General features: G+C 53.0%; 1 protein-coding gene across 1 annotated transcript in view; it reads left to right on the plus strand.

The window, feature by feature from the left end:
* Window positions 1–1924: 1924 nt before the first annotated feature.
* Window positions 1925–15214, plus strand: part of GRIK3 (glutamate ionotropic receptor kainate type subunit 3) — a 230794-nt gene continuing 217504 nt past the window's right edge. The window contains exon 1 of the mRNA XM_017509765.2: window positions 1925–2106. Within this exon, the coding sequence (XP_017365254.1) occupies window positions 1992–2106 (115 nt within the window). The 5' untranslated portion in view covers window positions 1925–1991. The remainder of the gene's footprint in view (window positions 2107–15214) is intronic.

Consider the following 15214-nt stretch of genomic DNA (forward strand, 5'->3'; position numbering starts at 1 on the left):
GCAACATTTTCCAGTGGCTGCTTGGGAAACCAGGCGCTCCTGCTCCAGGGCGAGAGAGGCCCAGCTTTGGCAGAGACAGACACCCGGTAACCGTTTGCTGGATTTTCGAGGATGTCCTCGGGACAGGCACACAGCTTTGTGTTCTTTTGTGAGGAGCCCAGGGAGGCTCTCCTCCCTACAGCCACAGTGGCCTCCGCCTCAAGTGGGAGGGCATCCCCTCCTAATTGGCAGGATTGGCCACACTGAGATATTCACATCCCCACGCAATGCCACTGGCCCCTGCACCCAGACAGGGAGGGGAAAAAAGAGAGAAATTAACAGGCGGATGAGAGCTCGGCTCATAGTATATTTGTAAGAAAATTAAAGATTTGCTCTTCAGATGTTGGAGGCCATGCTCTTACCAGACAGCTGGCAAATGGGAGAGATTGGAAACGATGGAATAGATCAAATTATTTAAATAAGAAAAATAAATTCACACACAGCCTAGCCGCTGCCCGGTGACAGATCCGTTTATTTATCTACTGTATCGGCCCGCTTTGTCTCTGTCAAAAAGGTCATTAAACTCGCCTAACTGCGTAATTCGCAGCCTCCTGCTCCAGCCTCGCTCCACAGCCCTTCCCTTCCCTCGACACCCAGCGCCACTTGAAAAAAAATTTATTATTGCTAATAAACAACGTTGTTTTTCTTTTCAACCCCTTTAGCTTGCTCCCCCACGGATCCTACTCCATCCCACGACAAATTAGTTTCTCTTTATTCTTTCTCAGGAGAATGAGGGAGGGGACACCAGCCCCTCCTGCACAGTTAGGAGAGAGGACTGAGAGGGAGTGTGCCCGGCGCACAAGCCCCCCTGCATCTAAGGCCTAAGGCGAGAGCGATCTTCCTCCTCCGCAGCCCCAGGACCCCTCTCGTGCGCTATCAAGTCCAGCTTCCCACAGCAGGGGGTCTGGCTTGGGTTCTCCCACCCCTACAGACTCCCGCAGCTTCCCAGGCCCAGCGTAGACAATTTTCTTATTCTGCTTCTCCGAACCCCTAGCTCCAACTCTGCTCCCGGGAGGAATGGGGTTGGGGAGGGAAGCCGGTTCCCCGGTCGGTCTCCCGCTGCCGCCGCCGTCCAGCCAGCTCCCGCCGCGTGGGAGCTACGAGGCCAGACTCCTCAGACGTCAGGCTCCTGGCCTCGCTGCTCCCGGAGGGCGCGTCTCCTCCAGCTGGTCCGGCCCCTGGGCTGCCGCCGTCTCCCAGCTCGCGGTGCCAGCTCTCGCGCTCCACGCCTGGCTCCCGGGCTCCGTGCCCTCGCAGTGGAAGGGACTGGGGCCGGCGGGGCCGATGGGGACGTCTGGGAAGCGAGGAGAGTCCTCGTTCTCCGGGCGTTCCCCCGCGCGGGGGCCAGGGTCCCTTTCCCCGCCCTCCGCGCAGGTGTGAGCTCCCGAGTGTGCGCTTCGGCGGGTGTGAGTGTGAAGTGTGTGTGCGCGGAGGACTGCGCGGAGGGAGCGCGGGCGGCGGGCGGCGCGGGAGGCGGGAGGCAGGGCGCGGGGGAGGGGGCTGGGAGGGAGAGTGTGCGCGCGTGCAACTCCACTCCGGGGCTTTGTGCGAGCCTGGGCGATAGCATCGGCGGCGGCTGGAGGAGGAGCGGCCGGAGACGCGTGCTGCCCGCCCGCCAGCGCCGGGCAGCCGGGGCAGGTGGGAGCCCGCGCGGGAGCCGAGCCGACGCGAGTCGGAGCCGCAGCCGAGTCCGAACGGAGTCCGGGCGGATCCCAGGAGCCTTGCTCGCGGGCAGCCCGTGGGCGGCAGCCAGGCAGGGCGGGCGCCGGCGGGGCGGCCCCCCAGTAAGATGTGCGCGGCGCCGCGGGGCGCCCCCCACTCGCAGCGGCGCTCGGGAGCCGGGCGGCTGGGCCAGGCGGCGCCTTCGGGGCTGCTGCGCGCCCGCGCCTAGAGCTGCCGCCCCAGGGAGCCCGCCACGGCCGCGCCCCGGGCACGCTCGGCGGCGCCCAACGATGACCGCTCCCTGGCGGCGCCGCCGGAGTCTGGTTTGGGAATACTGGGCCGGGCTCCTCGTGTGCGCCTTCTGGATCCCGGACTCGCGCGGGATGCCCCACGTCATCCGGATCGGTAAGGGCTCCCTGGAGCTGGGGGTCTTCGTGCGCCCGGGTTGGGGAGGGAATTGGCGGGGGGAGGGTGGCCTCCGAACGCGTTCCCGAGAGATTTTTCCTAACCTTTCTCCGGGCTACAGAGCTGGTGACCACCAGGAGCTCGTCCCGGTGAGGGCAAAGTTCCAGAGTCGGGGTCACGGGCCTTACTTATTGGGGAGAAGGCCGCCGGGCCGCATCGGGCAAGGGGCGCTTGGCGCGCTCCTGGGAGGTCAGACCCGGCCGAGTGTGGCGAAGGTTTCCAGTGCGATCCCGAGTCGCGGGCGCATCTCGCGGCGACTGCCAGCATGAAAGGCAGTCAACCGAGTTCTGCGATCGGGCTTCTCCGAGGAGTGGGAACCCTGGGGAAGGCGCCAACTTCTCTCCTCTCCCCTCCTCGCTCCCCGCGGGTCCCTCGTCCCACCTCGGGCAGAGCTCGAGCGGCCGCGGCGGGGTCGCAGGGCACCGATTAGCATGACGAGAGCAGTGGTCTTCTGTCCCAGTGGCCGCCCTTGGCCTCAGTGGCCCTGATTCAGCCCCGTGCCATGGGGCGGGGGTGGGGGAAAAAGCCGGTCCCTCGGGGCCGAGGCCTCTCTCCCGCCCAGGGCAGCGCAGGTAAACGGAAGGGAGCCCTGGAGGCCGCCCAGAGCGGTCCAGAGCTGCCCGGGCAGGCGGCCCAGGGACGCCGGCGGTTTTTAAAGTTAGCCCAAATCCCTCCGCAGCTGGCTGCGGCTGGCGGGGCTGCGCGCGGCTTTCCGAGGCTCCGGCTTCTCAGCGTATCTTTTCGCCCAAGACTCTTACTCCGGGCTTTAACTTTGTTGTGGCCGCCCAAGGCACCCTGCGGGCCTGAGCGCCGCGCTGGTCCCGGGCCTCCGACCGGCGGGGCTGGGCCTGGCAGCGCTACGCCGGAGCCTCCATCACCACGGCCCCTGCGCCCGCCGCCAGGCAGGAGACCTGGGCCGCCTGGGTTCACTCGGCGCCAGCACCAGCGTCTGGCATGAGGCGAGCTGGAGTCCGCCGAGCCATGGCCACCTTCCTCATCTGCAACTCTTCTCCAGGGCGGATCTTGGGCTGCCAGCGGCGTGAAAGAGGTGCCGGAACCGGTGTCGGGCTTGGTTTCCGTACTTGAGATTTTCCTGGAGGCCGCCAGAAACCTGGCGGGTGGGTCTCCTCCCTGGCGGCCGCTGGGAACCCGGACCCTCTTGAACTCCTATGTGGTTGGGGCAGAGCACAGTTCTCAGCTCTGCCCACGCTGATATCTTTCAGTCCATGCCCAGGACCCTGGCAAGCAAACACCGGCACCGGAGGCTGAGGAGGCCAGGCACGGGAGGGGACTCAGGGGACAGCCCTTATGGTCAGGCTTAACCCTTTGCAGCCCAGGCTGCTCCTGACAACCGAAATGTCTTCTATCCCTGTGCCTTTGCGTGCCCCGAGCCCAGCTTGGCACCATTCCAGGGTCAGGCAGCCCCCTCCCCCCCAGTAATGGACCAGCACTTCCTTTATTCCGTGTTTCCTCCCCTCTGCTTTTTTTGAGGAGGGTGCTGCGTCGTAGGGTGTCCTTGGGGGAAAGGGGGGGCACTGAGAGGATGTTATCTGCCCATCACATGGATTGCAGCTCCCTCTTCCTTGGTCCTTCCTCCACAGGGGTGGGATGGGTGTGCTCCCAGTTCAGCCTCAGGGCTAGAAGTCTTTGGAGGCCAAGAAAGACAGGCTCCTGTGAGGGCAGCCCCAGAGGGATAACTGGGAAGGTGCAGCATGATGTATCCTTACTGTGAAATTGAATGGGGTAGAGAGTTCCTCCCAACCCTTAGGAAGAGCATCCCCAAGTCGGCCCGCCGTTTCTTCGGTTCAGCGTGTAATAATGCAATTAAAGGATGGCAGAGCCGTCCTCTCTTCTAATCTTCTTCGTATTAAGCCCCAGGATTAATTAGCATGTCAGCCCAGGCCGTTTACATCCAAGAGCCCTGCCCCATTTGATTCTCAGCCCATGGACCGGGGTGTTGTGCCTGCGCCAAACGTGACCACCAGAGCTGTGCCAGCTTGGGCGGAGGATGGGAGGACTCCGAGGCCTCTGGGCTACTCTGAGCCTCCTGGGAAGCTGAATTTCTGTCCTTTTGAGCCCCTGCTCAAACCCCAGCTGGATCCAGGAAGCTACAGTGGAAGTGGACAGAGAACGAGGGCGAGAGAAAGAGAACGAGGGCGAGAGATGAGAGAGAAAAAGAGAGAATCTCATGCTAAAACCCAAACACACTGCCTTGGCTGGGCCCGGTGCCATCTCCCTTTTCCCATTCCCCCCCCCCCACCCCTGAGATCTCAGGGCTCTGACTGGGGCTATAAGAATTGAGGCCCTCTGGAGTATGCTGGGTGCTTCTGGTTCTCAAGACTGGTGCCTGAGCCAGCTGAGCTTGAAGCTGAATCCTTCTCCAGAAGCCAGGCGTCGCCGAGCACCCGGCCAGAGGGGGTTTTCCTGCAGGTGTGAGAGGGGCTTTCTGGGCTGGGGAGCATCATACCTGCCCCCTCTCTTTGTGCCTCTTTTGGGGGCTGAAATTTCCTCTTAGACAAGGAGATGGATAGCTCGGCAGTGTGACAGAGTGTTCAAACAATCCGTCTTGAATAGATGAATTGCATTGCTCTGTCTTTTTGTAATTGTGTCTATCAGAGGGAGAGGTCAAGGCATTGATTGCTTGGATGGTTTGCAAGTAACAAAAGAGAGTGAGGGAGAGAGCAAGGGAGAGAGAATAATTGGATTGTAGTCTGCGGGAAAAAATGATCATTGATTATTTTATGTGAATATGTGGAAGATGTATTCTGTGTATGATTATCAAATGTTGCTCATTGAAGGTTTTCAAGGCATAGTGTTTGGCATTTTATTATTATTATCATTGTTATTATTGTTTAGATGAATCCTGGTCTTAACTCATGGAAGGCAGTTTAATGCATGGACCCTCTCAGCCAAATGGGCTTCAGTGACCTCCCGTGGAGACCTGAATTTCCAGGTTGCATGACCCCAAAGCTGTAATGGAGGGGCTGCTGGGCTTGGAACCAGGGGGTCTGGGTTTTCTGCCACATCTGCCACCAATTTGCTGGGCCATTTTGATCAAATCACATCTCTTCCTGGCACCCCTGGCCTCAGTTTCTCCATCTGTAAACTATTTGGTTGGCCTTAATCGTTGGTATGTTCTGTGGTTTCAAGGTTCCCTTTAGTGCAGGCTGGCGGGCACTGTTATGCCTTGTAGGTGTCATGGTTCATTCTTCCCTCACGTTACTGACATATGTAGGATCGAGGGCCAGCCCGGAACTTGAAAAGGAAGCTAGACAGTGGTGGCAGCAGCTGGGGAAGCCTGGCCAGGTCTTTTGTGCATTGAGGAGCTCAAGTGGATGGTGACGATCTCCAACCAGCCAGTGGGGAGGTTTGAAGCCAAATGACTGCAGAGACATAAAGCAGGTGTGTGGGGGGCGGGGAGAGGGAAGGGTTGGCCCAGCTCTGGACTCGGAGCATCTACAGATAGAGCAGAATTGAGCTGCAAAGTGTTGAGTTTCCTGAATGTACAGAGGCCCAGCAGGCAACAGCAGCCCCTCCCTGGGGAGAGAAGCCCCCTCCCTCAGACTTCCCAAACCAGCCCCATCTGTAACTCCTCTGATCGGTTCACCCAAATTATCCGAACATTCATCTCTTGAGTTTGGGAGCCGCTGTGTGTAAAACAATGAGAAATTTCTTGCAGTGACTGGTGATGCACTGAAACATCGCTGCCTTGTAGGAGCAGACAGCAGCTGAATGAAGATCAATAGGGTTTTCCCCCCTGGAAGTAAATAGCTTCAGACAAGACCTGGGAGTGGCCCACGGGGCCTTAGAGAGCATTAACTTGAGGAATTTCTCGCTCCACTTTTCAGCCCAGCTGCTGCTGTCAGCCCCAGCTTTCCTCCTTCTCAACTGGAGTTTAATGTTTTCCTGACGCCTACTTTGCATTGCGCTAAACAGTCTTTCGACGTCAGGATGACCTAGGGTTTTTAGAGGTGGTTTATGCAAGGTCAGCCAGGCATCCTGGACTCACTTCCAAGGTCACCTGCATCCCCCTGTAGCCGGCAGGATGGCTGACTTCGGAAGTCTAGCTCATGTGCTGTTTTCAAAGGGCTTTGTGGGGTGGCTCTTCATCTGTGACCCCTCCAGGAATGCAAGCTGCCTCGCTGCTTTTAGGATCCTTTGTGGAGCCTGTGAGCCTTCCTGAATTCCCATGTTTTCGCAGGCATTCTCTGTCCCAGCCCCAGGAAACAGTCCCCTCCATGGGGGAGGAGCACAGATGCCTCTCCCCGCCCCCACCACCGTAGGCAGTGGAACTACCCTTCCTCTTGAGAGAAGTAGAAGGCCATATGCAGGACAGACTGCAGGTCTGCTTCCTGGAGGGGGTTCTTTTAGGGGAAGACCTGTTTGATTTCAGTGACTGGGACTTTGTTTCTGGTCTGCTGAGGTGGCCCCTCCTTTACCTGCCACAGCACCTGCCCCTGTCTCTTCCTGCCGTAGGTACAGCCTGATTTGGGCTTGCCTTGCTTGCTTAGGACCTTCCAGAGGGAACTGAGAGAGCCGATGCTTCGCTCCACTGGGCAGAGCGGAGAGGAACTGGGGGGCCTCCCACATCCCGCCTGGCAACAGAGAGGACCGATGTTGCAGGAGCAGGGTCCTCCTTGAGGCTGGCACCCAGCAGGCACTTGCTTCTCCTCCAGAGGCCGGTATGGTAGAGCTGCAGCTCCGGACAGACAGATGCGCCAAGGGCTTGCCTGGCGCAGAAATGGAGCTGATGCAGATGGGGCTGGTGCCTTGGCCTTGGGTTTGGTTCCTGGAGTCGCTTTTCTCCCAGGTGCTGATTCTTCAGCAGCAGCACCAGAGGGCAGTGTGCCTGTGCTGAGATGGCCACCGCTGTGTCTCTTGCCTGGGGCCCCACCTGGGCCTGGAGCAAAATCAAAATAATGAAACAGCAATGACGACAACAATACGATGGCCCCAATTTATTGTGCAATTATTAACGTCTAAGTACTGTGCCAAATGCCTTTCAAACAATGACTCACAGTATGGGTAAATAGTAAGTGCTCAGTGAATGGAGCTGTAGGCCTTTTCTCTTCATCTAAGGTAGCCTTCACAACCCTACAGGTATTATCTCATTTTGCAGGTGAGGGAACTAAACTTGGTGGAGTCACTTGCCCAAGATCACACAGCCAGTGAGCTGTAGAAGTGGGATAAGAAGTGTGGTCTGTCTGCCTGTGGCTCCTGTGCTTTTAGCTGGCTGTGCAGTCTGGAGATGGAAAGAAACAGTTTTTAAAGAGGCTGACTGCAGTGCCCCTACTCTCACTCCCTTTTCTGGCTGCTGAGGGAGGTCTCACTGGCTGGGCTGTGTCGGTTCTGCTCTGGGAGGATGGCCATCTGGGCTCTGCCATGCTGAATTCCACCAGTTCGAGTTGTCAGTGTCAGACTGGCCTTGCTGATGAGCTGTGTGGCAGGTTTCCCTCCTCCAGGACACAGGTGTGGATGGTCGTTCCCAGCCTCCCCACCAGCACACATCTTTCCCTTATTACCTCCCACATTGTCCTGGCTTCTGGACTCTGCTCGAGGCTTTAATCCAAGCCCTAAATAAAGGATGGATTCACCCTTGGGTGAGGCCAATTCACTTACAGGGATCCCTCGGTTCTGGGGTCTCCAGTCTACATGTCCCTGATGGAGCCACCAGGCTGTCCTCAAAGGCATTGTCAAAGCCTTGGGGAAACCCAAGGGCCCTGTGTCTGTTTCTCCTTTACCTCCATCCTCCTCAGCCAGCAACCTGGAAAGAGAAGGCGGTGGGAGAATTAGCCATCTTTGTTATTCCTTCCCTCCCTCACCTCCCTTTTTCTTCCTCAGTCGTGTTCCTTCTTGCCAACATCCCTTCAAGGCTAATAGGTTTTATGGTCGTTTTATTTTTACGCAGAAGTCACATCCTGACCTTCTAAATAGGGCCTGCTGCTGCTGGGTCCTGAAATATGTGTTGCTGTGTCATAGACACCGTGGGTGGGGTGTAGGGACCTGGGTACATGAGCCTTCCCAATCCACCATTTCCCCTTTAAGAGCAAAGGCAAAGGCAAATCCAGATTTGTTCTTCTCTGTCTGTGGTGCTCCTTCTCCTAGGGGACCAGGGGAGCCGCCAGGGACTGAGCTGTGCTGGAAGTGAGGGAAGCTGCATTGCCCAAAGTCACTATAAAGGTGACAGATTTGGGACAGGCATGGTCAGAAGAGTCATGTTACTTTCCAGGACCTCCGTTTTCCCCATCTGTAAAATGGGGATAATACTGCCCATTGGGTTAAATAGGTGTGATGTCTCTTCAAAAAAGCATACATGCTGCTCAGAGTTGAGCATTTCTTTTCGCCCTTGGAGGAATCTATGTACAGGACTGAGAGTAAGGAGATGGTGGGGAGGCCTCCAGGGAGCCGACTTTAAGGAGGCCTTCAGATGAGGACCCTTTGCTTGCGCGTGACTGACCATGAGAGTGGGCGTCTCCTTAAATCCTGGCCTTGGCCCAGTGTCTGAATTTGCTTCTGGAGTATGCGTTTCCTCCAGTTTCTCTTTGTGCTCCAGAGACAGATCCTAACTGATCATGATTTGGAGAGACGAGACTGGACTGAGGGCCAGGGGACTGGATTTGAGAACAACAGGCTGTTCAGATTTTCTTTTGTCTCTCATAGTCACGTTTCATAGCAGCCATGCCCCCAGAGCCCTCTGCCCTTCCTTCCTTTGTTTTTTTTCCTTTGGAAATCACCTCCAGGGTCCACACTGCCCCTCCCTCCTCACAGCTCAGCTGCCCAGATCCTTGTCCTTGCTTCCCTTGACCTTTACACCTTGTTTACCAGTAGTATTGACCTTGGCTGTGGTAACCTGGGGGCGAGTCGGTGTCTAGGCTTTTTCTAGTGCATGTGCGTCGTGCCTCCCCGCTAGGCAAGCAGCTACCCAAGGGTGTCTCAGGCCATCTCTTTCCCATCACTACGAAGAAGCAGAATGATTTATTTTGGAATCAATAATATATTTCATTGATTCTAAGATGAGGTTTTTTTTTTTTTTGCACATTTTCATATCTCTGACATCAACTCGTGTCTCACATGTCATGTCTAAGCTTACTTGCAGAATTTTTTCTTTCTTGGCACTCCAAGAAAGAATGGCATGTCTTGGGTTTGATGAAATGCAGCGGATCTATTTTTGAATGTGAGTCCAATGTGTACTTGCTGTGTGACCTTGGGGAAGTCACTGCACCGCCGAGCTTCCATTCCCCCATCTATAAACTAGAAGTATTAATGTTAGATTGAACCGTGTGCAGCTGTTGCTGACCCACAAAAGTCTTGTGGTTGAACCTTACAGTACTGTCTGCAAAGGGTTATTGTGAGGATTATAGGAGATAAAGTATGTAAAGATCTTTGCATAGTCCCTGATGCTTAATAAATGTTAGGAGAAAAAAAAAAAAAGGTTCTCCAAGGGCGGGGCCGCATCTCCACTGATGCTGAGCTGTGAGGCTGTCTGCTTCTCATGTGCCCTTGGCTTTGTGCTAACCCTAGTGCCCCGTACTCCATGCAGCCTTGTACATGGCATTTGGACGATATGATGGCCCCGCTGCTCACATACCCATGGGCCCTGCACTGGAGTTGGTGGGTCTAGCAGTCTGTGCCAATTATCCTTGTGCTAGGGAGCAAGAGAGGTACCCTGCCATGGCTGCTCCTAATGTCGGCTCCCAGATGCCGCCTGGCCCATCATTTATGGGATGCTTGTTCTTCCCTGATCTTGCAGCATTTTTGATTAAAATATATTTTGCATATGTTAAGAGCTGGGAAGATCCTGATTATGGAATGTTCTTGCTTGTCCAGAGAGTCCTGATCAGCCCTTCCCAGATGGAGGTACCATCTCGCCCCCTGCGCAGGCCGCTGGAGACTAGAGAGGCTCTGAGGCTGGAGGCCCTAGGGGATAGACACTTTAGCTCTCCTGTGAGACACCAGGTAATTCGGACAGAGGCAAAAGGCAGGGAGGAGAGAGTCCCCATGGTGATCATACAGATGGGAGATAATGAGATGGAGTGAGATCCAGGGGGAGTGGTGGCTTCGACTCCAGATCCTTTGGTGCCATGCTGAATGGTAGTTAAGGATAGCAGAGGGGGAAAAGCAGCAAGAAGGAGCTAAGATTCCGGTTTGTGTTGAGAGGGTTCCAATCCATAGGAGACAGTTAAGTCTTACACTGTTAAAGGGACTGATGCAGACAGGCTGCAGATGGAAGGGGGTTTATAGCGTTCTCAGAACAACTGCAGGGATGAGCTCTTTAAATATGGGAATGAGGGAGACTTCTGCAAAGCTTTTCTGCATCTGCTTTGCAGAACTGAAATATGCTATTCCAAAAAGCTGCCCAATGGGGCGGAAAAGCAGGAGCGGGGAGCCAAGGACTTTCCAGGACTCCGGGCATCACGTTTCCTGTCTATGGTGAAGAATCAAAGAATCTAGGCTGAAAAGAATCCCAGGGGTCATTCTAGGCCTCCGGTTCTCAAATATTAGTATGTGCCAGAATCACCTGAAGCACTTGTTAAGATGCAGGTTGCTGGACCACATTCCCAGAGCTTCTGATTCCGTGAGTCTGGGGTGAGAGGTCTGAGTGCTTGCCTTTTTAACGGGTTCCCAGATCATGATGATGGAGCTTAACTGGGAAGCACACTTTGAGAACTGCTGTTCTGGGTCAGCGGAGGACCCTACTATATGCCGGTGGATAGCCAGTCTCTGGTTGGGTGCCGCCTGCAATGAGAAGCTCACCAATTGTAAGCCCCACCCATTTTTAACTGCAGATGTTTTGCCCACGCTGATCTTTGCTGCAAATATTCCTCTAAAAAGCTGACATGTGCCTCCCTGCAGTTCCAGGAGAGCAATATAACTCCCTGCAGTTCCAGCAGAGCAATATAACTGGGGTCTAAGTGTAGGTTTGAAATTCCTCTGTCTGAGTTTCAACTCTTGATCCCTTCCCTCCTGTGTGTGTGACTTTGGGTAAGTCACTTAGTTTCTCTAAGTCTAGATTTCCGTACCTGTAAAATGAGGATAATGGCAGATTTCACTTCATGGGGTTGTTGTGAGAATTAACTTGCCTGGCACCAAGGAAGCTCTCAATACATTTAGCTCTCAATCTAGCATCGTGGAGAAGCTCATAGATTCTTGGATCCAACAGCCGGAGTTTGAAGGCTGCCTCCCTCACTTCCCACTTGCATCATTTTGAGCAAACCATTTGATACTTCAAAATAATAATAATAATAGTTGCACCTGCCTCACAGGGTTTTTGTAAGGATCAAATGAGCTAATGCATATGAAGTGCTTAGAACACAGCTATGGTAGGCACTGAATAAATGTTGTCTGTTACTACTATTATGATCACCCTGCCCACTGACTCTGGCTTGAGTTTGTTCCCTGTCCTGTACTAGAGCTCTGCAGAAACACAAAGGCGTTTATTTCTTCAGACTAAAGAGGCTTAATTCCTCCAGCATGGTGTCAAGGGCTGACCACACTGCTACTTATTTATCAAAACCAGCAAGATCATCACCTCCTCAGATCTCAGCTTTGGTGTCTAGTTATACAACACAGATTGTGTCAGGCTTTTTAGCAGCCATTTCAGTCTGCTGATTTATCCTGAGCTGATGGTCTCATGAGATCATGAGGTCTTTTTCACAAGTATTGCTGCTGATCTATAACTTTTCTCATCCTTCTTTTGGCAGTTGATCTTTTGAGCCTAAAGGCAGAAGCTAAAGGCAGTAAGTTCTATCATTGAACCTTCAGGCAGTTATTCTTACTCATTGTTCTGGGACCACTAGAGCTTATTGTCATGTCTCCATGCTTGGAAAGCAGGCATGGGTTACACCCTCCTCTTCTAACCCCTGCCTGTCTCCTGGGGTCTGTGGTAGAGAGGTTAAGTGGTTATTGGCCTATGGTATGGTTGGGAATCACTGTTTTGAATGGTGAAGCTTTTGGGGATTCCCATTCTGATGTCTAGCATGTTTCATGCCATCTGAGCCTGAGATATAAACATATCCTCCCTCCCTTCATCCAGGTCTGCCATAAACACATTAAGCAGGAAATGAGCAATGTCGGAGTTTGACGGCTTTATTCAAATGGTCTTGGATCCATTATCCTGCACTTTAATGAGCTTCAAAATTCCACTGGCTTCCTTATGCCTTCAGGCTGTTCGCGATCTGCCATGGTTGGCATCTCTGTGCTCTTGCAATGTCCCTCCTTGCTTCACACTCTCTGATCCACTGCACTGAATGCCTGATTCCCCAGAAGGCCCTGTGCTTTCCCCACACTCTGGACCTCTGCACTTCATTTCTTTCTGGCCAACTTCTACTCATACTGAGGTTTCAGTGAACATGCCTTTTCCTTCAGGAAGCGTTTTTCGACCTCCATCCCCTTCTGAGTCCCACAGCACCCTCTGCTTTTCCTGTTGTAGCACTTGCTGTGTTGTAACTCTTAGTTACTTTAGAGATAAGTGCTGTACCAGCACGGGCCATAGCCAGCTTGTTCACCACTTCATCCAGTGCTTCTAGCACAGCGTGGGACTCATAGTAGATAATAATACATATTTTGTTGGATAAATGAATGCATTGGTGTATATGGTCATTCGAGTATAAGTCCACCTAACTGCCCTGGCATGCAGCTCAACACTTCTTCCATTTTGTCAATGAGGATTTCATGAAGGATGTTGTTAGATTCTTCCATGAAGCAAGGGTGCTAATGCTGTCTGTGGTGGTTTTCTGACACCAATTCTGCAGCTTTTTCTGTGCCAGGACCTTTTACATTTAGTCTGTTGGGCAGAGCTAGAATATTTGGGGGAGTGAGCCCTTCTTTGCCAAGCCTCGGATTGGACTTTACATTCATTTTCTTGTTCCTATCATGATGATTTTCTGGAGAGATACAAGCTGCCTACTTAAACAAGAGACTGGAGGAGAGACCACGGTCCCCCTGCCTTTCCACTTGCCCCTCTCTCCTTCCACTTGCCCCTCAGCATCTTGGCTGCTCTGACGTCACACCTCTCTCCTTCCACTTGCCTCTCAGCATCTTGGCTGCCCTTTCTGGGAGCTGAACCAAGGAAGAGAACCTCTGCTGTGCCGTCATTAATAGGCTGAGCACTCAGGGCAGCTGTCAGGCAGAAGTGTGGCTGGGCCATGGCTCTGCTGCCCATCATAGGTCAGGTCTCCCCTTTTCCTGTCTTTACCACATCACTGGCTCCTGCAAGGATATGTAGACAACTGGTCTACATGACAGCTTTGTGTAAAGCAGAGGTGTTGACAGTTAACCTGGAGATTCAGGCTGTAGAGACAGTCAACCGAGGCCATTTAGCCCTGGGAATATATGCACAATACACAGGAGGTTCTGGGGAAAGTGAGTGTGTGCATGTGTGTTTGTTTCCTTGTAAGAGATGACCTTATGGAAGTTTGCTTCTCCAACACAGACTTCACAATCAGGCTCAACAGCCTTTCTCTTTTTTTTTTTTTTTTTTTTGAGATGGAGTCTCACTCTGTTGCCCAGGCTGGAGTGCAATGGCATGATCTCAGCTCACTGCAACCTCTACCTCCTGGGTTCAAGCAATTCTCCTGCCTCAACCTCCCAAGTAACTGGGACTACAGGCACATGCCACCACACTCAGCTAGTTTATTTTTTGTATTTTTAGTAGAGATGGGATTTCACCGTGTTAGCCAGGATGGTCTCGATCTCCTGATCTTGTGATCCGCCCGCCTTGGCCTCCCAAGGTGCTGGATTATAGACATGAGCCACTGCACCTGGCCAGTAGCCTTTCTTTATCCCAAGTCTGATGAGTGAGTGAGTGAGTAGTGACTTTCCTTTGGATCGGTGGGGAAAGTGAGGACTTAAAGGATGGCCCCAATTCCTGACTGACTAGGCTGATCTGTCTATCATACCAACGTAGCTGAGAGTGAGGATGGGACAGGTTTGCAATGGAGCCCTGAGCTTCCCCTCCTGAACACGACAAAACTGAGCTCTCCCCTAAGGCCAGCCCCCCTGCTTTTCTTGCTTCCCTCTCTGGGGAAACATGACACATCATGAGCAGAAAGAGCCTGTTGCCTACATGACCATTTTTCCTGCCCAGTTTAATAGAGGTGACAGCCGTCTATTTTACTTGTCTCGTAACATTGAATCAGTAAATAAAATATTGGTGAACTCTCAGGTTTAGCTGAATTATGGCTGGTCCATGGGGACTGCGGGCTGGGGGAGAGTTGAGCAGAGAAATTGAATCCTTGTCTTCTTGCAAGGGAAGCAAAGCCTTGCATCTTCCTTCTGGATCCAGGAAATCTTTCAGTGCTCGAGGAAGCCAGGCTAGCAAGGTCATCTTGTCTGATGGTTTCTGAGCCCATGGAAGAACCAGAACACAAGTGGAGGCACCCCAAATGCTAGCTACAGCAGCGCTACCTGTCCCCATTTTTTTCCATCACAGATTGGGATGCTGAAGACAGAAAAGGGAAAACAACTTGTGTCATGTCCCTTGGTGAGTCATGAAAAAAAAAAAACAGAAAAACACACACGTGACTTTGAAACTTTACATTTGCAGTCTTAAGCGAGCAAAAGAAAATGACTTGTGCCATGTCCCTCGGTGAGCCATGAAAAAAAAAAACAGAAAAATGCATGGGTCCTCTGACCCTCATTCTATTAAGAAAACCTGATCTACCTTCCTATTACACACACACACACACACACACACATGAGCAAACTTGAAGCTTTACATTTGCAGTCTTAAAAGAGCAAAAGAGCCTAGACTTTTCCAATGTGGAAAAACAAACCTGTGAAACACTTTTCCACATTGCGAGAGAAATACAAATTGGATTCATATGTGCTTAGAAAAACTCGTAAATAACAGATGCACCGTATGGTTCAGCAAGAGCCAGGGAGAATGAGGGTCACCTCAACCTCTGTGTTCAGCACCACGGAGAGCAGCCAGCCCCGGAGGTAGCGGGTGGCGCCATCTGCATGCTGGCTCTTCTAGTATGGGTGGTGTGGTTATTGTAAGGTCTTGCTAAACAGACATTCTTTTTTTTTTTTTTTTTTTTTTTTTTTT

Source organism: Cebus imitator, unplaced genomic scaffold, assembly GCF_001604975.1.
Source record: "Cebus imitator isolate Cc_AM_T3 unplaced genomic scaffold, Cebus_imitator-1.0 Scaffold420, whole genome shotgun sequence".
NCBI classification, from domain to species: domain Eukaryota; kingdom Metazoa; phylum Chordata; class Mammalia; order Primates; family Cebidae; genus Cebus; species Cebus imitator.